Below are 21,533 nucleotides of genomic sequence, written 5' to 3'. Positions count from 1 at the left end.
TGCATATGCGTATACTCATCCTGCTGCTGCTGCACCATCGCATCCCAATCCCTAAACGTAATCTTCCCACGGGTTCTTCTCTTTTTCCTTTTTTTGTTTTTCACTTTTTTGTATATCTCACCGAGAAAAGATCACCCTACACTCTCTAGCGTGCAGTATAGTGAAAAGTGGCGAGGTGACAAACGGCGCTTCAGCAGCTTCAAGTTTTTTAGTATTTCATTCCTCTATGATGATAATAAAATTATAGATCTAAAGCAGAATGTACTATCAAAAATTGTCGATGCAATTTTTTAATAACTATTACAAGGATTAAAAAATTTGGGAAATTCGATATTTCTTACTCTCAATTATTGCGTGTCCGACGAGACGACAGATCTTCGAAACAAAAGTAGCGGGACAAGGTTTTTGGATGTCAGGCGAAGCATGCATATATCTACTCGGGGCTGTCATTGCGGTCATGAGGGCGTACAGAATGGCGGTTGACGTCGCGACGCCGCGTTGGTTTGCAGTCGTCTCGTCAGTTCGTCACGCTATTTCTTCCATTTCCTCGGTAGTCCCTAGCGAGCATAATACAACGATGGGTCTACTTCTATTTTTGAATCTATTCGAATCCGTGATAATTCGAACGTTCGTCAACCGCTACGCAAACGCTATAACTCTGCTCCTGCACCCTCGGAACAGTGCAGCTGACGTACGTCGTGCGTTTGCGAGCGGCATAGATCAGATGAAATAATTTCTCGTTCAAAGAGAAGCGAATTTCACGTACAGCAGTTTGCCCGCTCTGCCACTGAACGTTACTAAAAACAGAAGAATGAAATAAAAAAACACGAGCAACGGAGGAAATAACATGCATGAAGTCGAAAAGGAGTACCGCCGTAATTACGTCTAGATCGTCATCATTATAAATGAGATTGCACGTATTCACGGTGCTGCGTAGGAACATTAATTGCCGGAATTGGTGTAGCGGAATATGGTATTATAACAAGAAGAAATATCGTGTAGCTTCCTCCAATAAGCAAGAATGTTGATCATTAGGCGTTGATACTATTCAGACAGAAGTGTCCTGCCATTGCGCTTCCAAAGCTGACCAGCTACACCTGCAAAATGCCGCGATATAAACAGCGAATTCCAAAGCTACAACAAGTGCCGGATTATCCACCACCTTATTCTCAACATGAGACCGAAAGTGTCCTGAAACCAGAAGATGCCTCTTTCTCGCCTCCCGCACGTAATATATGCTCCGTCTTCCTACGAACAGGATTCTTTTTTCTCATCAACGCACCGAAGCTGAAAAATATAAATTTCACTCGATTTTATTCATAGAACGATAATGTATGAAGAGACTTAGATTTACCAGCGGTTAATTTTAATTCAGCTGACGATATACCGGAAGTTCTGTCGACCGCGGGTGTTTCTTCTTCACGGTGTCGTTTCAGTTTCTACTGCGTTGGAACGGCCTTTGTCATCCTGATGGGTTTTTTCTTCGTCAGCGCTCTGTTTCCTTATCCGATGCAAGCGGCTTGCACCGTTACTTGGTACGTTGGATTTACGACGATCATTTACCATCGAATAATTTGTCAAGCCTCTCGGCCGCGATCGATCGTCGAAAGTAAGAGAGCAAAATGAGCCCTGTTCAGTTTTCTGGACCACCCCAAAGTCTGAATACTGAATTTCTGGTGAGCTGCAGCGGCATCTTCGAGCCAGTGTACCCCCATAGAAACTCGATATCGCAGGAGTCGCGCGTTTGTTTGTCATGGGGTTGGCTTATGTTTGCTCTCTTGGCCTGGCTCTGGTTACAAAAATATACGTTTACTCGCAACTAGACACACCGCGCGGTGCTTTTTAACTTTATGAGAAGAATTTCAAGACCGAAAATTCATCTCTCGAATCAACGCAAAATTTATAATCACTGCAGCTTCTAGTCTCATCCTCCGCAACGTCCCCACGGTCCTCTTCAACGCGTATACGTGTGCATGTGTATTATTTCTGTTCATAAAAACACAGGAAATTCGGCGAACCATGTGAATTCGTGATGCAGAGGCTCCGGTGTCAGATTCTCAAGTGGTCTTCGTGTCACGGTTGTGGTCCCCGGGGTACCAGGTGTTTATATTCGGTGAGTTAATTCTGCTATCGTTCATCCCACAGGTCGTTTGCCCGCGTACATCTGTGAAGAAAAAAAAAATTATCTCGAAAAACAGATGTTCGTCAAAATAAAAGAACTATACTCTTACGCAATTATATATACCTCTTTGATTTATTTTCTCAGATTTAGTCGATTCCAAATATTTTTTATCACTCGCAAAAAACAAAAAAATAAAACACTGCACTTTCTGACAGCTTAGCGATCCAAGACCCGGTGATAATTCAACTATAAAAGCCACGCACGTTACACCGAACATCCGGTTGCTTGACGGGATTAAAATCACCTTCGAGAAAACTATAAATAACACCTGCACGGCCGTCGTAGGTTCCTCCTCTTTTTACACAATACGTATATTTCATATAGAAGTTTTCACTTTGACTGAAAAAAATATATATGCATGCATATTTTTTTTTCCTATTGGCCGCAGGGAAAATCGGAATCCTCACAGTGGTTCGTATTGTTTGACTACGGGTCGAACTACTGCAATCTACACAACCTTGTAGCTGGTGCTGGATTTGATTTGGATCATGATTTTATTGAATTAACTAACAACGCTATTTGCACGCAGTACAATATGGCTTCCTGTTAACAATAAATGTCGATTCATATTTTGTTTATACTTATCAGCAGAACATTTTGTATGAAATATATTTTTACACGCCTTACTTGGATGTCGGAAAAACTGATTACAAGAAAGTTCCGCCACTCTGATATTTTATTCATTCAAACCATCAACATATTCGGGTGATTAAATTATTATTTCTAATTTGTTAGTGGTTAGAATCATTTTCAAAGCTACTTGAATCTTATTTATGACAATATTTTCAAGTGTATTAATTATCGTTGTCTTTTTTGCTTATTTTTATTTTTATTTTTTTTAATTTTTTTGTAGAAATTTTTTTGTCAAGTCACTTCTGACGTAGTTCCTATTTCTTACAGAACCACATGAGCACTTCAGAGATGAAATAAAATTTACGATTCTTTAATAATTACCACATCCGTAAATGGCAATAATTATCTGCAAAGTATCGTGAAAATGAAAGACTACAATTACAATCGATATAAAAATATTTACTAGCTAATTCGTAACATTAATTGAAGTGTTATTATTAGAATATAAAAAATGTTAGATATGCAGTAAACAAATTTGTTCATTCCTAAGCTCAAATTATGACGAGATTGTTTTCAGTATAAGTAAAAAGCTTCACCTAAGAGATACCTGTAATGATCAATTGGTAATATTCACTAGCTTCAAAACTCACAGTTTTCTAGAAGGTCGTCTTGATTATCTTCAGAGACTATTTCTCTGTGAACAAGATTTCAATGACCCTACGCTACCGCGATCGTCACCATGTCTAGTCACCTATCATGGAAGATCCATTACTGTGTCGGTGGCAGAAATTTTGTCCAAGGGTTGAATTGAGACGGCACCTTTTTCCAGTTCTTGTCATTGCCCCGCACTGATTTTTGTTGAAACCATTCATTGAAGGCGTGTTACTGAAAAAATATCTCAGATAATTGTTCGCTACAATGTGTAAATTCAACAATGGTTCGTTTTATTAACTCACCTTCTCGAAGGTGAGGGTGGATAAACGAACTCATTTCTAGCAACAGATCCATTTCTTCGAACTCTGCGTCGTAGCTCTGATGCATCGACGAGATCTACGCTTTCATCGTAGTGATCGTAAATTTCATGGGTTAAATTAGGAGATTCAGCCATTAGAGGCGTGAGATCATCTGACACATTTGGGTAGCGACCCGCATAATCAGTAATTAATTCTTCTCGAGTTTTCTTCGAGGGTAAATAGGAACAAGACATTTCTTCCTGCAAATTCGGTGAATTATCTCTTCCCCAAAATGACATTCTCGGTACACAAGACCAAATTTTATCTGAAACAAAGAAAATTCGAGATTGTCGAGAAATCGTGACCTAGTCACAGACTCCATTTCACAATGCTTACTCTTGCATGTATTAGCTTGATACACGAGTGAAGACGGAATTCCAAGAATCTTACAGATCAAAGTATATAGCACCGATCCTTTCTTTGCCGTTGCTTGTTCTGATCTTGCATTGTGTCCATTGACATAAGTAATCGGTGTACTGTTTGCACCTATTAGATTAATCGATGGACCTGAATTTATCGTGGGTTTCGGTACCACATCCTTAGGTTTCAGGAGGTAGTGAATCATGACGATCAGATAATGCACTGGAATAGACAGGTTGAAAAATTTGAAATCATTGGAATAAGTCAGTTGCGATGAGTATGGTTAACACTTACTGGCTGTTATTAAAACTATCAACATGGTGATCGAGCAAAAATCGAGAGAGGCTTTGGCACCTTCGGTCAAATATGAAAACAGATTCAGTGGCAAAATTCCCAGGATGGTTAATCTTGTCAAAAAAGGTGCTTGTAAAAAGGATGCAACGACCATTGCTATCAATAAGTACATCACGTGCAAAACGGTGTGATATATTCTTTCAAACTGGTCACCTGGAACGAATAAGTAAAAGTTAAACTAAGCAAAACCAATTATTATCATTATTATTTTTGAACTGGAACGAAAAGATATACCGGTATCGCCTATGTAGTTTGTAATCCAGCCCAATTTTTGGTCCACCTCAGCTTTCAATGTGTTTGTCAAATCTAATAGAAAATGTACAGTTTGATTTATTTGGTCAAGCTGCCTCAAGGTCTGTTCATACTGCTCAGCAGCTTCCATATTTTGTTCCATAATCTGATTGGTGCTGGATTCTATCCTGTCCCAAATTTGATGAGCCTGTTCCTGCATGTTTCTCAAATCCGCCAAAACTTCCTGATGATTCTCGTTCCGCTCCATGGAGTGATCAGCAAGTTCCTGACTTGCTTTTTCTACCGAAATTCGAACCGTTATCTTCCGTTATTTGAAATTTCGAAATTCAGGACTTTCGCGTCTAACAAAAATTATCTCAATCAATTACCCAGTTTCTTTCTGATGTCCTCGGTCATAGCAACCAACTGTGCATGACCGGATCTGATGAGAGCCTTTTCGTTGCTCAAGACGTGGAGGTTCTTTGCTACTAAACTCTGAGCAGAAGACTGGGCTTCTCTCAATGACTCTTGCTGTTCAAGCAGAGCCTTGTTCCCTTTGGCAACAGAGTTCAGAGCTTCGACTGTCTGTTCTTCAAGACGATCTTGACTCTCCTATTTAATCGAGGTAAAAAATATTCATTAATGTGAGATGCATTTCATTCAATTTCAATTATTCAACGATATACTCAGCCTCGATTGCAGCGATAAAAATTCTCGTTCATTAAATGTTGTATGGATGATATTTTACAGTACCTTTAATGTACCCATAGCTTTAATTTGCGAATGAGCAGAGTGCATCAGTTTATTCACAGTTATCTCGGTGAGGGCTCTGAACTGAATATTTCTAGCTGCATAGCACACAGCCCTTGCTCTATTGCTCATTAGATGATATGCATTCCACATATCTGGGTCCATTTCGGTTGTGCATTGTTTGAGGGTCTAGGAATGAACATAATAAATGGAATACTTACTTTATTGGAAATTAGAACTCTAGCTTATTAAAAGCAGCAGATTATATAAACTCCCGAATGGAACTGCTAATTGACTTTGAACTTTAACTCAAATAAGTTTGCAATTTTTTTTTCAAAATTATTTAATTTATAAATGATTAAATTGAAACGCAGTACTAATTAACTAGCCCAGAAATACAGACGCAAGCAAATAGATTGAATGCTAAACAAGAACTAAACCTTCCAGGAGGTCTCCAAGTTTAAATTTACCCCTGTTACCAGGGAGAGGGGGATCGGGAAGGGGAGATATGTGCAAGTCTGAACATGTTTGCTGGCAGCCCCTAGGACCATAAAAAAAAAATCATTGTCCCCACTTCTGAGAGTGCTGAATTGTTCAGTGTATAGTAGTCATGAGGAATCCATCATATGTGTATGACTGGCTCTTCAGTTGAGCCAGCGATTTATAAATTTTCAAGTTCTTATTTTGAAGAGGGAGTAGAGTTATGATATTTTGATGAAGTATATCGATGTATATGTATCAATAAAATTTTATACACAGAATTAAGAGTGATTTCAAAAAATTACCATTTCTTCACTGCATGGGAACATTTTTCTTCCTTCGGCGGCTGACTGACAATTTAATAAGCTGACACTCATTTTGGCAAGTTCTTCCTCGGTCATGTCGCTACAAGATGTTTTTATTTTCATGACGACTTTGTGCTGGCAAGTATCTAGAGCCGAGGATACTTGAATTTCAGAAAACTTTGCGGCTTCTTGCAGAAATTTCTCATCTCCTGTCATGGACTCGTATGGGATCGATGCTAGTGGAACACCATCAGAAGGGATCACGTCGGTGGATTCGGCTGGTTTACTAGTCCAAATCCAACCAAGTATCGAAGCATCCCCATTTTGGCACATCAAGGCAATGAATAATGCCATAAAGAAATATTCACTTCCCATTTTGGATGAAATTTTGTAACAGTCGCTTAGGCGAGCTTTTGCTGTTGTCAATGTTTGTACAGAGAATTAAAGACTCGTGTGTCTTTGAGATATCTGTAGTGATAGGTATGAATCTTTGTCTTGAAAATATAACCTAGGAAGACATGCCTGATACTTCCAGATTGAAATATGTATACAATTTGAGTTTAAAAATAAATAAGTTAATAAATAAAGTATAATTAGTAAATATAAAATCTCTGGGGTATGTCACAAGTAGCAATAAAATAACAATAATATAGCAAGTCGAAGGAACTGGTATTTTGGAGTACTTATCACATTGAGTTGTTCAAAATTAGTCTCCGTTCACAATAACACAGAATGCTAGTATTCAAGTTCAACACTGAATATTCTTAGAGCCAAGCACTGTTTAACATTAAAAATATAGAACTTGGTCAAAAATAGAAATGAACTTTGCTTGGAAAACTTACATGCTCACATAAGAGCGTATATTCGTAACTTTTGAGTATTTGAATGACACTGGATTAGTGAAGTCTTCATTGACCAGTCTTACACGTTGAATTAGTAATTAATTAATTCTAAGTTAATGGTAAATGATGCTCAATCATTCAACCTAACGATCATTTCTCACATTTCTATTCAGAAACTTCCTTTTGAAAATTTTCAAACTTTAACCGACAACTGCGTTATTGTGCGCCAACAGTGGCATCTGATCGTAAACTGACCAACCACCAGAGACGAATAAAATGTAGAGTTCAGTGAGAGTAGCGCTGTGGAACGATTTAAATGCTCTGGCATTTAACTATCGCAGAAAGTGATGCTCTTGTGATAATTGTGTAGTGATTCGTGAATCTCTTCGCATCGAAGAGGCTTAAATTAGTTACTAATATTTCAATTTTCGCGTCATTAATCTAGCTAGTGACCATGGATTTACTTGGCTCAATCTTAAATTCCATGGACAAACCACCGTCAGTGAGCGATAAGCAAAAAGCATTAATGAAAAGTTAGTTGTGCACCTAACCTTCTCATTGTCACGACCATTGAACAACTAACTAAGTTTCGTATTATTTATTTATAGAACAGCGTGAAGAGCTCGCGAAACGTCAAACGGCTGAGGCAGAAAAATTAAAAGTTTTCAGAGAGAAGGTATGACATAGTGTGTGTCAGCGTTATCATCGAATTGAGAGGTCTGAAACATTTCAGTGAACATGGACCACCTTCATTAATCCTATCAATGATTTCAACTGACACCGCAAGTATTCTACGCTCCTTCATTTTGACATTATCATTTTAGGTCGAAGAGAAAATTAACAAATTTCTTCACGATGGTTCTGCCCGAGAATATAAATTTCAACCCATGGATCAGGTGTACAGAAGTATAGTGTGAGTGCTGCTATAATACAAATAATATTTTGGGTAAAAAAATTTTGCAATTTGCACGCAGTGTATTCTTTTTAGGCACGATGTTGCAGAAATAGCAAATGTCTTGGCTTATTCTTTTGGCGTTGATGGAATTGATCGATACATAATAATCTTCAAAAGAGAACATGCTCCGTCTGAAGATCATTTGAATGCTTTACGTAGAGGAGAGGAATGGAATGAAGAAATAGCCAAAAGATTAACTGAAGAGAGAGAGAGACAAGCATTAGAAGATGAAGAAACAACCAAATCTAGAAAAAGAAAACAAGAATTCATACCCACGACCAATTATAAAGACAAGTACAAACATTTGATTGGAGAAGAAGCGGCACTACAAGCTGCTAGAAAAACTGAAACTAACCGTAGCTATGGTTTTGGTATGCATCTATTCACGACTTCAAATGATTGAATTTTCTTCTATTCAACGCACTTCATTGAAATTCATTGCACTGTACTTCATTTACAGTGCCCAGCGAAAATAAAAAGGACCAGCGAAGTATCGAGGAAACTTTGGCAGATATTCGTGCCAAGAAGAAGAAGATAGAGACAGCAGCGCAAGTTGCTCAACCTGAAGAAACTGTCACTGAATGATGACTGATGGAGTTTACTGCGCACCATGAAATTGTAAATATTATACATTTTAGTCACAATTGTTCTATTTATGACTTACTGTGCATTAGATACTTGCATTGCGTTCACTGGCCATCCAAAAATTTCTACTGCCTTTGAATGCCAAAAAAAAAAAATCCTCTTATAATTAATTTTTGATATTTGTTGCTCATTGAAAATCGAATAAAACTAGACAAACGTTCTGTTTATTTTTGATCATTAATACTTGCTAGCAAATCAACGTCTCCTACAAGGAGAATTCTAGGAAACAGATAATTTTTAGGCGGATACCTTTCCATCAAAGATTTACGCCAATTTTACCTTTAATTTGTTATGTACATATGAGGAAAAAAGGTATTGCTGGAATCTAAATATCTAGATGAACTGTGCCCATTATTTATTTACAAGTTACTGTATTTATAAGTATACCTGCATATACCATGCACAGTCAGTTTGTCGTTGCGTTTATGAATCAAATGGCTCGTCAAATATGATGAATAATCAATTTAGCAGACACTTAATAATTAATTCTTTGCGTGAGCAACTGATTTAGCAAAATGTATTGAGTGTTCTAGAATTAGCACTCTATCCGAATAGTGGTATGATATTTTACAAGTGAATGATCGGAGTATCAGTGATAGACTGATTAGTGAATAAGCACAATTCGTGGACGATTCACGCGCGAGAGCGGACTCTTTATTACGTTAGCTTCTTTTTACATGTATTCAGCGTGAGTCCCAATATTAAAGTTTTTTAAACATAACTTGAAAACATCTAATTTATTTCTCCTATAATTCATCGCACGTGCTGAGAATATGTTCACTAACTAACCGATTTGTTACGTAACTTTAATTTTAATACGTAATATTTTTTTTGTTATAATATATTATTCTGTACTTGATCCTACCTCATAAATAGAAGACCGTAATGATTCAAAGGTATTCAGTAGTCGAGTATTTGGTTACCGCTGTTCTTGGCGCAGCTTTAGGCTTAGTTACAGCTACAGGATCGAACACAATCTGTTCTTTCAATGTGACTAGCTTTGTGAATTCTCGAGCAGTGGCACTTTGATAAAGTTCCAATCCTCGGCCAATGACAATATCTCTGATATAAATAGCATTATCTTGCACCACTTTCCTCTGCAACAATCATTGGATATTTGTATTAATTTATCGTATACTCTGCAGAATGTAAGATCAGTAACTTTCCAAACAAATTACCTCCTGTTTGAACTTCGGATTGTTCAGAGATGCTAGCAGATGTTGTACTTGCGCTCTCATCACAGATATCAAAACACTGTCGATGGTTATCATTAACTCCGGAGTGTTGACGCTTAGACAATCCTCTAACAATCCGATGTACAGCCTTGAAAAGGCCAAGGTATTGCTTGTCAATGATAACCAGGTATCGCTCGTTCTGTATGACGGAGGAACGCCAATTCCAAGGTCATCCAACTCTGCAACCAGTTTACTAAGACTTTGGCTCGATTGATTGGATGGACGCCAAGTATCTTCTGCTGCACGGACTTTAATTGCATCCACATATTTTTCCCCAGCATCTTGCAACGCCCTGGTCAACGGGGTTCTGAGATGCCCATCCAACTGATAACGAAGGTCGATACCGAGTTGCATCAGCTAAAATTCGTGTATTCATGTAGGGAACATTCGATGCAATCTCGCTTTTTCCTTCTTTGCTTATATTTACCTGATTACAGTGACTTCTGACGGCCACGATGCATTCCGCAAGTGTATTTGTGGAGACTTGTGGTATAAAAACTTGTTTAATCAAGTGCGACGTCAAATGCTTTACTTCCTGACCACACCAGACAACTAAAGCTGTGAAACGTGCAAAATCACTTGGTTTAGAACTTTCACCCAAAGTTATACTGGAATTTGATTTGCACACAGGTAGGTTTTACCTTACCGGAAGTGCAATTTGCAGACTTAGGAAAAATCCGAAGGAATTCTCTCGCCATTTCGGCCATATTACTGAAAGCGATGGCACTCAGCTGTTTCACATAAGGCACGGTGGGTCCTTCTCTTTTAACCCTTTTCAACTGAACTTTGAGTGCGGCATTACATAATCTTAGAAATAATTGACAGGCTTGTGCACTTCGATCCAACTGAATTAATAATCTGACAGCCCTTCTTGCACTTCGTAGACCACCTCCTTGGAGTGATTTAGCCTCAGAACTCAGTTCCAGTTCTTTCGTAAGAACATCAACCAGAGATTGTGCTCTTTCGTCCACCTTAGTCTTGATTCCGGTTAAGGTGGCTGTAGTTTGTGCTTCACTGAGGTAAGTTCTAGCTTTTTCAAGTAAATTATAAGCCTCTTCAAAGTGACGTTGTGCAATACAAGAATCTAGGTCTTCCGCCACTTCTAATAACCATTCAGGCAATGGATCAACTCCTTCCGAATCCAGTTCATTATCCATTCCTATTAATTGCAATACTAATTATTATTGATGTATTGAATTTATCTGGCTTAAAATACAGATTTCGTTATTTTGCATCACCTTACCTAATGTGTTAGAGTCGAGGGACATTGAACGAGAGGGTAATATTTGCTCATTTTTTTCAACTTTATCCTTATCCAATGATTCGGTTTGATTTTCTTGTGTCAGTTTAGCTTTTTTTGCTTGTTCACACTTGTCCAACCATTCTTTCTGTGGGAATGGGCATGTTGATTACGGTTGAACAATCGCAATGCGTCAAATTTAATTTAAATGCCAAGTTATAAAAATTAGGGAAAACCTTGCTGGTTGCTGATGCACATTGAAATACTCTGGTATCAGGAAATGCCAACAATTTGAAGGCCAGTTTAACGGTTCCCAAGTCTCTCACATTGACAACAGCTAAACTTTGTAGATCATAAACTGCTTGCATTTTATATCTGGGTGGTCCACGTCTCCCACCAGTGGCCAACCAAGAAGCAATCATAAGAACATCATTGAATAGGTAAGCATGAATTCGTTTCAAAGGTGTTCCTTCCAAAGGATCCAGTTCAAGCAAAGATCCTTCGTGCAAACAGATTCGACCCGGAGTTTCTACCAAGCTCTGTAATCAAGATTGATAAATGAGCAAAGTATTGTGTAATAACTTCTTTTGTCTTTTGTTAATTGTTGACAGAAATTAGAATGCAACCAACCATAGCACCTTCAACATTTTCGAGTAATTGAATAAGCTTAGATTTTTGTTCTTCGTCTTTGGCACCTGTATTATGCATACCACCATTCTGAGTTTCCAAAGATTCGTCAAAAATTGTTCCAGTTGCACCGATAGATCCGAGAGTACCTAAAATTGACCTCTGTTCACCTAGTAATTGGGAGAGCTGGTACATCTCGCTCTCCAGGTGTGATATTTCCTTAGCAGTTTCAATAAACTGCATGTAATTCTGATAGACATTTTTCTTCAATTGTGCAGATGTGCTGTCTGCAAGCACTTGAATCTTAGCTCGTTGTTGCCTCAATTCATCCGCCCCTACACACTGACTGCTCAGCTCTTTGACAACTGGAATTCCAAAAATGTTCAACAATCAAGAGAATTATCATTATAGTGATTGGAATATCGAAAAAATCATCATTTTTCGATTCTTGAAGCATAACCTAGAGCAGATTGTTGCCAAATGAATTACTCACATTTCTCTGGATTGAAATCGTCCGAGCCAAGACTTTTTGCTAATAAATCTGTCATGTTTGCCTCAGTCGCTCGCTATCAACTACTTTGCTGTTTCGTTTCAGTGACAGATGTAAACTTCACACTACCCTTTATAACATGACACTTGTCAAATGTAAGTCGGGTCAGTATAATACTTATGGCACAGTAACGTTGTTCAACAATGTTTCAAGTATATCAAATCTCTTTAGGTTTAATATTCTGTAAGCGGTATTTTGACAAGAGGACATTGACAGATGTTTAGCGATGGAGGTACTACTGAACAGGTTTGACGAAACACGACATTTCTGCTGATACAACCGACACGACAGTCAACAAACGTCTGTGGGAATTTGACCAATTCTCGTATAGACCAAAGTATAGACACATTGCCGCAACGAATCGTGCATGTGTGTTACGGAATAATATACGCATGCACATGCGAACTCATTTTATTTGAAAGTTACACTTATAATACATACGAAGAGTGTAAACGGTTCTTAAACCCGTGACAGTCTCTGCCTCCCACTGCCTCCCACTGACGCTAAAATAACCGCTGTGACCAGAAAGGCGACAAATAAATGTGAGCACTGTGCATGGATTTTGTTATTGACAACTCTAATGTAATTATACCAATGAGTTGCGTATATCTCTGGTTCATACTCATGTGCGACAAGTAATTTGTGAGCCTTGCTCTGCGACCAAAAGTACCAGGAGCATAATCCAGATTTCAATTGTCCTTAATAGCAGCATGAGTTCTCCACTCACAGTCGGGAGCCCTGGACCTGCAGCAGGGGCACCTGCAATGGAGACAGTCGTTGTGGTAGCCCTAGGAGCACTCGCTGCTGTTTTCCTTGGCGCGCTTTTGGTTTTACTTGTGATTTGTAGAAGACAGCGCTGTTACTATGTAAGTATTGTATTTACACTATCACAGTCATTCCACTGAGGAAGCACATCATATAAATGTTATAGAAGCACAAAGACTCCCAAGATTTGAACTCGGACCTACTAGAAGGTGAAAATGGGGGAGCTCTAGGCTTAGAAGCCTGGGAAGGCGAGGAATGGCTAATTGATGCTGAAAGGTAAACCACTGTGTTCTATTCATGCATTTAATCATCCGACTTCCCAATTCATTTGTCTTTCAAATATCACAATTTTCCAAAGGTGGGTTGACGATGCGACTGGCTTGGCTCCACCATGTATAGCGGTGCTTAGATCCTGCCATTCCTTGGCTGCCAGTCTTACAGCAATCGCTGGAACAGTGAACAGCAATACTGTGCCCCTGGAGATCGTTGACGTATGTCCAAATTTCAACAAAAGATAAACCGTTAGACAATGGGCAACGGTATCTGAAATTTTTGTGAAAAAACGAACTCTAATCATTAACATTTGTTGAATAGGTTGCTAGACGTATACCTCCAAGGGTTGATGATGTTGTGCGCAGCCTTTACCCACCTTTGGATGCCCGTTTGCTGGAAGCAAGAGTTGCTGCTTTAGTTTTAGCTGTGACTCACCTGGCTCTTGTTACAAAACATGGAATCCCCAAGAGCCAGGCAAGGAAATTGGCATTTATCGATCAGGCCCTCAACGATATGGATTCGCATCTCCTGGTTTTAAGGGATGCTGCTTTGGCTCAAGAAGCTGCCTGTGCTATCCCAGCATCTACCCCCGTCTAATTTTTTTATGAAATGGTGGTGGAATGGAAAAATTTTTTGCTTACAATGCAAAGCTTGATTGAGAAATCATACAGGTAGAAATGACGCTGATCCCAAGTTAGACATCATTGGTTGTAAATATGTAGCAATTTCAAGAGAAGTTGTGAAGAATATTCGTCCAATAATGAACCGAAAAGCTATCCCGAATCTCTAGTATACTAAAACGAGATCTGTTGAAAGAACAATCTCTTCTCATTTTGAGCAAACCATATGATTCCACGTGCACACGTGTCGACATATTTTGCTTTTATTACTAATGCCAAGAGTGATTGTAAGCTGAGCAGGGATTTATGTCATGTCTGCAGGGGACTGGCTTACTGATCAATCGGTATTACTCATAAGTATTTTTATAACATTTGAGATAGTGCTTCCATTTTAACATGCACATACATATACTCATCTACAAAAAACTCATTTCATATACATGACGATCGTACAATGTCGCGGCATTACCATTTATCGTTAACACCACATGGTGACTAAAATATTCTATTCCTGTTATACATATCAATAATTATCAAACGATATGCAAATATTTTGTATTCACTGATCAGCGTTGACTGAGTTAAATATATATAAAAAAACAAATTTCGTAAAAAAAAATAAAATCTATAAAAAATTTTATAATGTTAAACGGACAAAGGAAAAAACTTATTGGTTTCCATATATTCCTGTAGGATTATTTTATTAATATTCTATAATTATTTCCACACTGTGTCTGTGATTTCACCACGATAATACATGGGTATCAAATCACCGAACAGTACCTTGATGGTTTTCCCCGAAGGCCAACGACCTCCGTTAATTAATTGATTGATAGAGTAATTTTATTTAGTTATTACTGATTCATTATTTAAATAAATTAGCTAGGATAGCTCAGGCCATCATTGTGCTACACAGCAGCACTGAATCGGATGACAGGCAAGTTTTGAATTCTTCGTAAAATTTATATAATGGAGGGTGCGATATAAAAGGAATAAATGTGTGAAGGATGAAAGATACTTTATTTGACTCGGGCAGCGAAGTCCTTCTGACTCTTCTGGTTATCCTTCAACACCTTGGTCTTCAAGTGTTCCTTGTAGTTCAAAATGCCACCTTGCCATTTTGTGACCGTTCCATTTTCGCACACCCAAATTTCTTCCGCTACCTGTGAACGGAAATTTCGAAATCAATTTTGCTACGATACATTCGTTCCTTAAGACAGGATGCAGAATTCTGCATTCATAGCTGTGAACGATGACAAGATATCAACTGAAGACATACCTGATTAATTAGTCTAAAGTCATGGGAGACCAAAACCATTCCGCCGTCAAAATCATTGATCGCGTCGGCTAGCGCATCAATAGTTTCCATATCAAGATGATTGGTAGGTTCGTCTAGCAGCAAAAGATGCGGTACTTGCCAGGCAAGCCAGGCAAACACGACTCTGCAACGTTGCCCATCTGACAATTGACGAATGGGACATACCTATTGAAAATCGCACGAGTTAAACAATTTATTTAGTGAGACCAAATTGTAAAATATTAACGAAGTAAAGAATCTTGAAATACCTGCTGTCGACCGGTCAATCCATATCTACCAATTATTTTGCGCATTTCTTCGCGTTCTTTGACATCCGGAAAAGCCTTCATCATATAATCTAGAGGAGATAGGTCCAGGTCCAGTAGTTCATGCAAGTGTTGGTGGTACCTCGCGATACGCAAATGACTGTTTTTTCTGATCATTCCACTGCTGGGTACCAACTACCGTTTCGAAGAAAAAACGACAAGTAAAAAAATGTGTGTGATTATTTGTTAGTAAGTTTTTTAATGGCAGGTCCCATCGAATATATGACTCACTTCTCCATACAACAATTTGAGTAATGTACTCTTGCCAGCACCGTTGGGTCCGACCAAAGCAAGCCTTGTATCCAGATCTATTCCAAATTCCAAATTTTTGTATATCCATGGAGAGTCGTCCGTGTATCGGAAGCTGACATTTTGCACCATGATAACAGGGGGTGGTATACCTCCACAAGATGGAAAGTAGAAGTTGAGAATCTTGTCACTGGTAACTTTCTCGGTCAGACCTTGAGCGACCATTTTAGCTAAAGTTTTTTCTTTGGACTGTGCCTGTCTGGCCAACTTTGCTGATCCGTGACCAAATCTAGCAATGTAGTTTTTCATGTGCGCTATTTGATCTTGCTCCCAGTTGTACTGTTTTGCTTGATTTTCCAGCAATTCCATCCTGTGCAACAATTAGTTCACGATATTAAAATATTTTTGTTATTATTGTTATTATTATTTAGATGTATTTTTCATTTTTTTTACACCGGTATAATGAACATTACCTGGTCTTGGTGAATGCCTCGTAATTACCGGTGTAATACTTCAGCTGTTTTTTATTCACGTGAATAATGTTGGTGCAGATACCATTGAGGAAATCTTGAGAATGAGAGATGATTACAAGAATTCTCTTGTACGTTTTGAGCTCTTCTTCGAGCCAAACACAAGCATCGAGGTCAAGATGATTGGTAGGTTCATCTAACAGCAGCAGATGCGGCTTCACGTACAGGGCTCTAAGAGTGAAAATTTGTGTTGAAACGAACCAACCAATTATCAACAGAAACGTGTAAATGGACAAAACAATTTTACCTTGCCAATGCTATTCGCATTCGCCAACCTCCAGAGAAATCTTTAGTCGGAGTTCGCTGCATTTTAGGAGTGAAACCTAGACCATGCAGAATATGAGCGGCACGAGCCTCGGCTGTATCTGCATTCATATCATCTAATCTCTCATAAACGTCCATGAGTTGTTCCTGCATCAAAGCGTGAAGAAATATAGGTATGAACACATGACAAGAATTATTACGTGAGAAAAAAACAAAAAATGATGAGGAGAAAGAACTTAGTCAGTGTGACATCTTCAATGATTAAAACGCTTAAATTACCTGTGCATCTTCTTCTTCACATTCAACCAATTCCTCAGCCAACCTTTCAAGTCTAACTCGTTCCTCGTCAACTTCCATGACACATTCCAATGCTGACTTATTACTAGCTGGCATCTCTCTAGTCAGATGAAAAATATCGATCTGCTCGGGTATCGGAACTTCTCGATTACCAACGACAGAAAGCAAAGTAGACTTTCCTGAACCATTTAGACCCAAGAGACCATATCGTCTGCCACAATTCAACTCGAGCATGGTATCTTGCAAAAGTTCGCAACCATGGAAGGTTATTGAAAAGTTCGATATCTTAATATCTCGACTACGAGGATGAGAAGCCAGTGAACCAGTACACGAACGAGCTTCAGCGTTGAGCCGTGCGTCTGCCTCCAGTTTCAAACAGAGAGCCTCTGAAGCAGGAATAGTAAGAAATAATTGTACTGCTTCATGATCAACTACAATTATTAGCAGAGACTGACGATTTTGAATTGGTTCGTAATTTTTTACTCTGAGAGTTTCACGAATGGAATAAAAATTAATAAATGAATCCGATTCCTAAGAACAAATGGGATACCACATATTGACTTCTTTAGAACAAGATCAATACAGTGTGACTCAAGGGACAACAACGATTTGACTCCCAAGGAAAATTGAGCTTACGGTATATTTTTAACCCACCTTCTGCACAGAGGGCAGTTCCATTGGTGCCATTCTGTTGTTCTCCCACAGGACTCTGTTCTTTACTATCATCTTCGGATCTGTTCTGAGGCTGAGTTGTCTTCTTGCCGGACTGTCTAGCCTTTGCAGCATCTTTTTTCTTCTGCTGCTGTTTTTTCTTGGCGTCGGACGGCATTTTCACTAAATTTGAAAAATATTTTTACATACATTCTTAATACACATAGACCAGGATATACAATTCATTTGAACAATCGTACAGCTCATATTCGAATGAGACTTACTTATATAACAATAATTGGGTTAGAAATCTGTCATTTTACCAGAATAACCTGACAATCAATTAATGAATTAAATATCCTGAATTATCTTACGAGACTTGAGTCATAGCGCAAAAAACGTGTTAGGCCTCCAGGTGAGACAAAAGATGATCAAACGCGATATGACACGCTCTTAACTAGGTGCACATTTGTATTAAATCAAATCGTTCTCGATACAATTATGGAGCTGTGTAATTTATGAATGAAAAATGTGAATTTGTGTCTAAATACCTGATAATCTGTAGAAATCTACGGCCTCAACGAGCTGTTGCCTCACGTGTACGTACAAACGGCAAAGCCGTCAAATTAAGAAAGAACGATAGGCATAGGTCGGGTACTTTCCATCGTAGATGGCGGTCCCGATCTATCCGTGGAAAATTACCACAAATTGCCCGGGACTTTTTTGAAACCGTTCAACTTGTTGCATAAATAATAGTCATAAAAGTTATAATTCCATACTTTGGTCATTCCTTTTTTGTACGTTTAGTGTTACTTCAAATACCTTGTAATCACAAATTTCTCAATTATTTGAGACGTTACATGGATTCAACAATTTTTATCCAACGTTTATATCTCATGGTTGATAATTGACTGAGGATTGTTTGATCATTGGGATAATCAAGAGCTTGCTGTGAAATGTCAATTCCAAGTTATGAAAAATTTGTAAATAACCCTTTACTCTCTTCAGCTCTTTCGTTCATTTTTGCATCTGAACCGACTGAACTTGCGCGTTCTGTGGGTACCGCGTGGAAGTGTATGAATAATATTTCGAAACAAATTATTCGCTCTCAATTCGTTGACTGAAGATTTTCAGTCAACGCTCGAATCATTCACTAACAACAAGATTTTCTTCATAGTGAATTATTCTCGAATAATCATTGCGCTGACATTACAAAGTTTTTTTCTTATGTTCGAACTCCAGAATTCTTGACGCCGGCAAAAAGCGCAAGCTCAACCTAAAAAGATCAGTAGAGACATGCGCATTACTAGGTCCAAGGGTTGTTAAAAACTATTCCTTCCACACCTTTGACCTTCAAAATTCATTGTGTACACCAAAGTGCACCGCAAGATTAATACGAAGTTCATTGTTCAAGACAATTGGTAGCTCACGCTGTAGATTCAAAATGCCGATTTCGGCTAAATTTCTGTTTGTTGCATTGTTTTTTGTAGGAAACGCCTACTGCAATGCTGTACATAAACCAAAAATTGGTAAGCAGTAATATAAATTCTCACAACACTTGAGTCAAATCTCTTTGGAACAGATATAATGAACTTTTTGATCAGATAATAATTAATGAAATATGAACATCCGTCATCACATAGCTAATTTACTACTCCGAGCAATGAAAATTTCCTCCCGTAATGATATACATGTATTGACCATCCATAACAAAATTATTGAAAGACAAAAGAATAATTAAGCATCCCCTTTGTCAGCAATTATTGGAGCAGGAATCGGGGGTGCATCCGCCTCACACTTCCTCACAGAATTGTTGGACGGAGAGTTAGAAATTGATATTTATGAATCAAAAACAGTCGGTGGACGCCTCGCCACCATAGCAGTTGGGAATAACACATATGAAGCTGGTGGTTCCATTATTCATTCGAGAAATAAATACATGAAAGACTTTGCTAAGCTTCTTGGTAAGATCAATTGATCAGCTTACCCATGATATTACTTTGCTTTTGCCAAAAACTTTCTGCTTTGAGATTGGCTAAAATCAGGAATAAGAGAAGTTTGAGGTGTGTGGCATTTAATTTTTTAATTTTAATAATAAATTGAGGATTGGAGGAAAGACCAACTTCTGAATCGCTAATGGGTATATGGAATGGAGGTGAGTTTGTCTTCACGGAGAGCAATTGGAAAATAGTGACTTTGGCAAAGTTACTTTACAGATACGGTATACAACCAATAAAGCTTCATAGGTACTTTTTATGATTCATTTGCATAGTGTAAGAATGATTGGATGCATTTTCCACGAGTTTAAAATTTTTTATTTTCGCGTCCTCAAGTTAATTTTCACTACCCAAAATTTCAAGTTCTTTCACTCCGATGTGCATAGAAAATTATAAAAATAAATGAACACTCATTCTATCCACAGATACATTAATACCATCCTGAATAAATTTGACAATATATACCAACGTCAAGATGATGGAATGGCATATGAGAGTTTCGTTGATTTATTATCTGGAATGGATCCAGGATTCCCTAGTCTCTTAGAAGTATCAACAGCAGCACATCTTCAAGCTCAAGGATTTTCAAAGGATGTTATCGACGAATTAGTTGAAGCAACTCTAGTCGTAAATTATGGTCAAAACACAGATATACAGAGTTTTGTAGGCTTTGTGTCTGTTGCCGGTGCAGGTGCCGATCTCTGGGCTGTGAAAGGAGGAAATAAGGAGGTATGCAAAAAATGTATCGTGCAATGATTAGATTGCTCAATTTTTTTACCACCAAAATTAAGAATAGCTCATCTAAAAATTTGTACTAAACAGCGTTGTGTAATTATTCTAGGTACCAATGCATCTTATCTATAGGAATAATAAAGTAAGCGTAGTGCCCTCACAAGTAAGCAAGATTCGATACTTGTCAAATGAAAAATCTCTACCACAGTATGAGTTGTCCTACAACAATGCTGGTAAAAATTTATTACAGAATTGACTGCTTGTATTTCATTTCAATTAATTAGCTGCATGTAATAAGCCCTGACTCACTGATTTTTAGGTAGCGAGAATGTAATGAAGAATACTTACGATGTAGTCATAATTGCAACACCATTAACGGAAGACCAAAAGAATCACATCAGTTTTGAAGGATTTCCGAAAAATGCTGCCTTAAAGTTTTCAGGGAAGTATCAAACGACTGTAGCAACTTTCGTCGAAGGTGACATAAACCCAAGTTACTTCGGCCTAGAGGAGTCGTTAGATGCAATTTTGAGTTGTAATCCAAATGAGACCAAAATTCATTCCGTCGGTAAACTATTTCCTGTGGATGGACCGACTGAAAATAACTCCAGAACATGGAAAATTTTTAGTAAAGAGCGACTGTTGCCGAGCGATATCAGTGCAATGTTTTCTCATGTAAGACCTTTTATCCTTCACTCTATACTTTACCGACTTTCCGGGTAAATTAATTAAGAGTGCTTATACATTTGAATGTTCTGTTTAGGTCGATCAAGTACACGCCATCCCATGGAAGGCATACCCAAAATATTCCGTAAATCCACGTTCCGATAAATTTCGGCTGTTTGATTCATTGTACCACGTCAATGCGATAGAGTGGGCCGCGAGTGCGATGGAGATGAGTGCCATAGGTGGAAGAAACGTTGCATTGTTGGTATACAATCAATTAATTTCCTGCTGCCTGGATTCGACTGTGACGGATAAAACAAATTGCAAGTGCTCTTGTAAAAAACAAACTTCACCAAATAAAGCACAAAATGTAGAATTGTAATTCTGTGATACGAATAATTAAATACGAATATATTTACAACAGCATAATAAAGATCTCAGAGTTGATGTGAATATTATTGATGAATAAAAAAAACTACGTAATGTTATCGAAAACAAATAAAAAAAAAGAATTGTGCAAAGAT

The 21,533-nt window shown here is 38.1% G+C and overlaps 7 protein-coding genes and 1 long non-coding RNA gene across 14 annotated transcripts; 4 read left to right on the top strand and 4 right to left on the bottom strand.

Annotated features, from left to right (window-relative positions):
* The first annotated feature begins 216 nt into the window (after nucleotides 1-216).
* Nucleotides 217-2,800, top strand: LOC105686976. Its single transcript, XM_048657310.1, has 3 exons — nucleotides 217-2,113; nucleotides 2,338-2,463; nucleotides 2,571-2,800. The coding sequence occupies exons 1-3, from the start codon at nucleotides 2,033-2,035 to the stop codon at nucleotides 2,730-2,732; spliced, it is 369 nt and encodes a 122-aa protein (XP_048513267.1). The 5' UTR covers nucleotides 217-2,032; the 3' UTR covers nucleotides 2,733-2,800.
* A 40-nt stretch (nucleotides 2,801-2,840) lies between these two features.
* Nucleotides 2,841-7,338, bottom strand: LOC105687049 (protein brambleberry-like). 2 transcript variants are annotated; one of them, XM_012402372.3, is made up of 8 exons: nucleotides 6,249-7,338; nucleotides 5,467-5,652; nucleotides 5,103-5,325; nucleotides 4,717-5,013; nucleotides 4,423-4,635; nucleotides 4,105-4,350; nucleotides 3,712-4,033; nucleotides 2,841-3,640 (listed from the first exon to the last, which is right to left on the bottom strand). In XM_012402372.3, the coding sequence occupies exons 1-8, from the start codon at nucleotides 6,621-6,623 to the stop codon at nucleotides 3,499-3,501; spliced, it is 2,004 nt and encodes a 667-aa protein (XP_012257795.2). In that variant the 5' UTR covers nucleotides 6,624-7,338; the 3' UTR covers nucleotides 2,841-3,498. The 2 variants fall into 2 exon arrangements, with proteins under 2 accessions (XP_012257795.2, XP_012257796.2); XM_012402373.3 differs by having other exon boundaries at nucleotides 4,159-4,350; nucleotides 6,249-7,178.
* Nucleotides 7,339-7,390: 52 nt separating this feature from the next.
* Nucleotides 7,391-9,411, top strand: LOC105687055 (sperm-associated antigen 7 homolog). Its single transcript, XM_012402385.3, has 5 exons — nucleotides 7,391-7,623; nucleotides 7,699-7,766; nucleotides 7,915-8,003; nucleotides 8,079-8,416; nucleotides 8,506-9,411. The coding sequence occupies exons 1-5, from the start codon at nucleotides 7,545-7,547 to the stop codon at nucleotides 8,628-8,630; spliced, it is 699 nt and encodes a 232-aa protein (XP_012257808.1). The 5' UTR covers nucleotides 7,391-7,544; the 3' UTR covers nucleotides 8,631-9,411.
* On the bottom strand, nucleotides 8,505-12,464 carry LOC105687048 (exocyst complex component 8). Its single transcript, XM_012402371.3, has 8 exons — nucleotides 12,286-12,464; nucleotides 11,796-12,157; nucleotides 11,402-11,704; nucleotides 11,169-11,313; nucleotides 10,572-11,084; nucleotides 10,353-10,483; nucleotides 9,869-10,282; nucleotides 8,505-9,787 (listed from the first exon to the last, which is right to left on the bottom strand). Exons 1-8 carry the CDS (start codon nucleotides 12,338-12,340, stop codon nucleotides 9,581-9,583), a joined length of 2,130 nt encoding a protein of 709 aa, XP_012257794.2. The 5' UTR covers nucleotides 12,341-12,464; the 3' UTR covers nucleotides 8,505-9,580.
* On the top strand, nucleotides 12,316-14,650 carry LOC105687056 (transmembrane protein 98-like). Of its 5 annotated transcripts, none has more exons than XM_048656937.1 (5): nucleotides 12,316-12,437; nucleotides 13,049-13,208; nucleotides 13,274-13,383; nucleotides 13,466-13,598; nucleotides 13,702-14,650. In XM_048656937.1, exons 2-5 carry the CDS (start codon nucleotides 13,053-13,055, stop codon nucleotides 13,975-13,977), a joined length of 675 nt encoding a protein of 224 aa, XP_048512894.1. In that variant the 5' UTR covers nucleotides 12,316-12,437; nucleotides 13,049-13,052; the 3' UTR covers nucleotides 13,978-14,650. The 5 variants fall into 5 exon arrangements, with proteins under 5 accessions (XP_048512894.1, XP_012257809.1, XP_048512921.1 ...); XM_012402386.3 differs by lacking the exon at nucleotides 12,316-12,437 and adding an exon at nucleotides 12,743-12,884; XM_048656964.1 differs by lacking the exon at nucleotides 12,316-12,437 and adding an exon at nucleotides 12,752-12,884 and having other exon boundaries at nucleotides 13,052-13,208.
* On the bottom strand, nucleotides 13,397-13,898 carry LOC125501435. 2 transcript variants are annotated; one of them, XR_007279022.1, is made up of 2 exons: nucleotides 13,757-13,898; nucleotides 13,397-13,650 (listed from the first exon to the last, which is right to left on the bottom strand). It is a non-coding gene; the product is annotated as an uncharacterized LOC125501435 (long non-coding RNA). The 2 variants fall into 2 exon arrangements; XR_007279021.1 differs by having other exon boundaries at nucleotides 13,718-13,857.
* Nucleotides 14,651-14,674: 24 nt separating the features above from the next.
* LOC105687051 (ATP-binding cassette sub-family F member 2) lies at nucleotides 14,675-18,328 on the bottom strand. Its single transcript, XM_012402376.3, has 9 exons — nucleotides 18,166-18,328; nucleotides 17,618-17,797; nucleotides 16,946-17,349; nucleotides 16,650-16,813; nucleotides 16,346-16,573; nucleotides 15,855-16,242; nucleotides 15,567-15,758; nucleotides 15,280-15,483; nucleotides 14,675-15,163 (listed from the first exon to the last, which is right to left on the bottom strand). Exons 2-9 carry the CDS (start codon nucleotides 17,790-17,792, stop codon nucleotides 15,020-15,022), a joined length of 1,899 nt encoding a protein of 632 aa, XP_012257799.1. The 5' UTR covers nucleotides 17,793-17,797; nucleotides 18,166-18,328; the 3' UTR covers nucleotides 14,675-15,019.
* A 339-nt stretch (nucleotides 18,329-18,667) lies between these two features.
* LOC105687053 (prenylcysteine oxidase 1-like) lies at nucleotides 18,668-21,533 on the top strand. The gene is made up of 7 exons (XM_012402382.3): nucleotides 18,668-19,143; nucleotides 19,372-19,578; nucleotides 19,719-19,860; nucleotides 20,037-20,340; nucleotides 20,453-20,576; nucleotides 20,663-21,018; nucleotides 21,107-21,533. The coding sequence occupies exons 1-7, from the start codon at nucleotides 19,059-19,061 to the stop codon at nucleotides 21,389-21,391; spliced, it is 1,503 nt and encodes a 500-aa protein (XP_012257805.2). The 5' UTR covers nucleotides 18,668-19,058; the 3' UTR covers nucleotides 21,392-21,533.

Source organism: Athalia rosae, chromosome 1, assembly GCF_917208135.1.
Source record: "Athalia rosae chromosome 1, iyAthRosa1.1, whole genome shotgun sequence".
Classification (NCBI taxonomy): Eukaryota; Metazoa; Arthropoda; class Insecta; order Hymenoptera; family Athaliidae; genus Athalia; species Athalia rosae.
The sequence above is the reverse complement of the archived record's forward strand: the minus strand, read 5'-3'. Positions and strand labels throughout refer to the sequence as shown.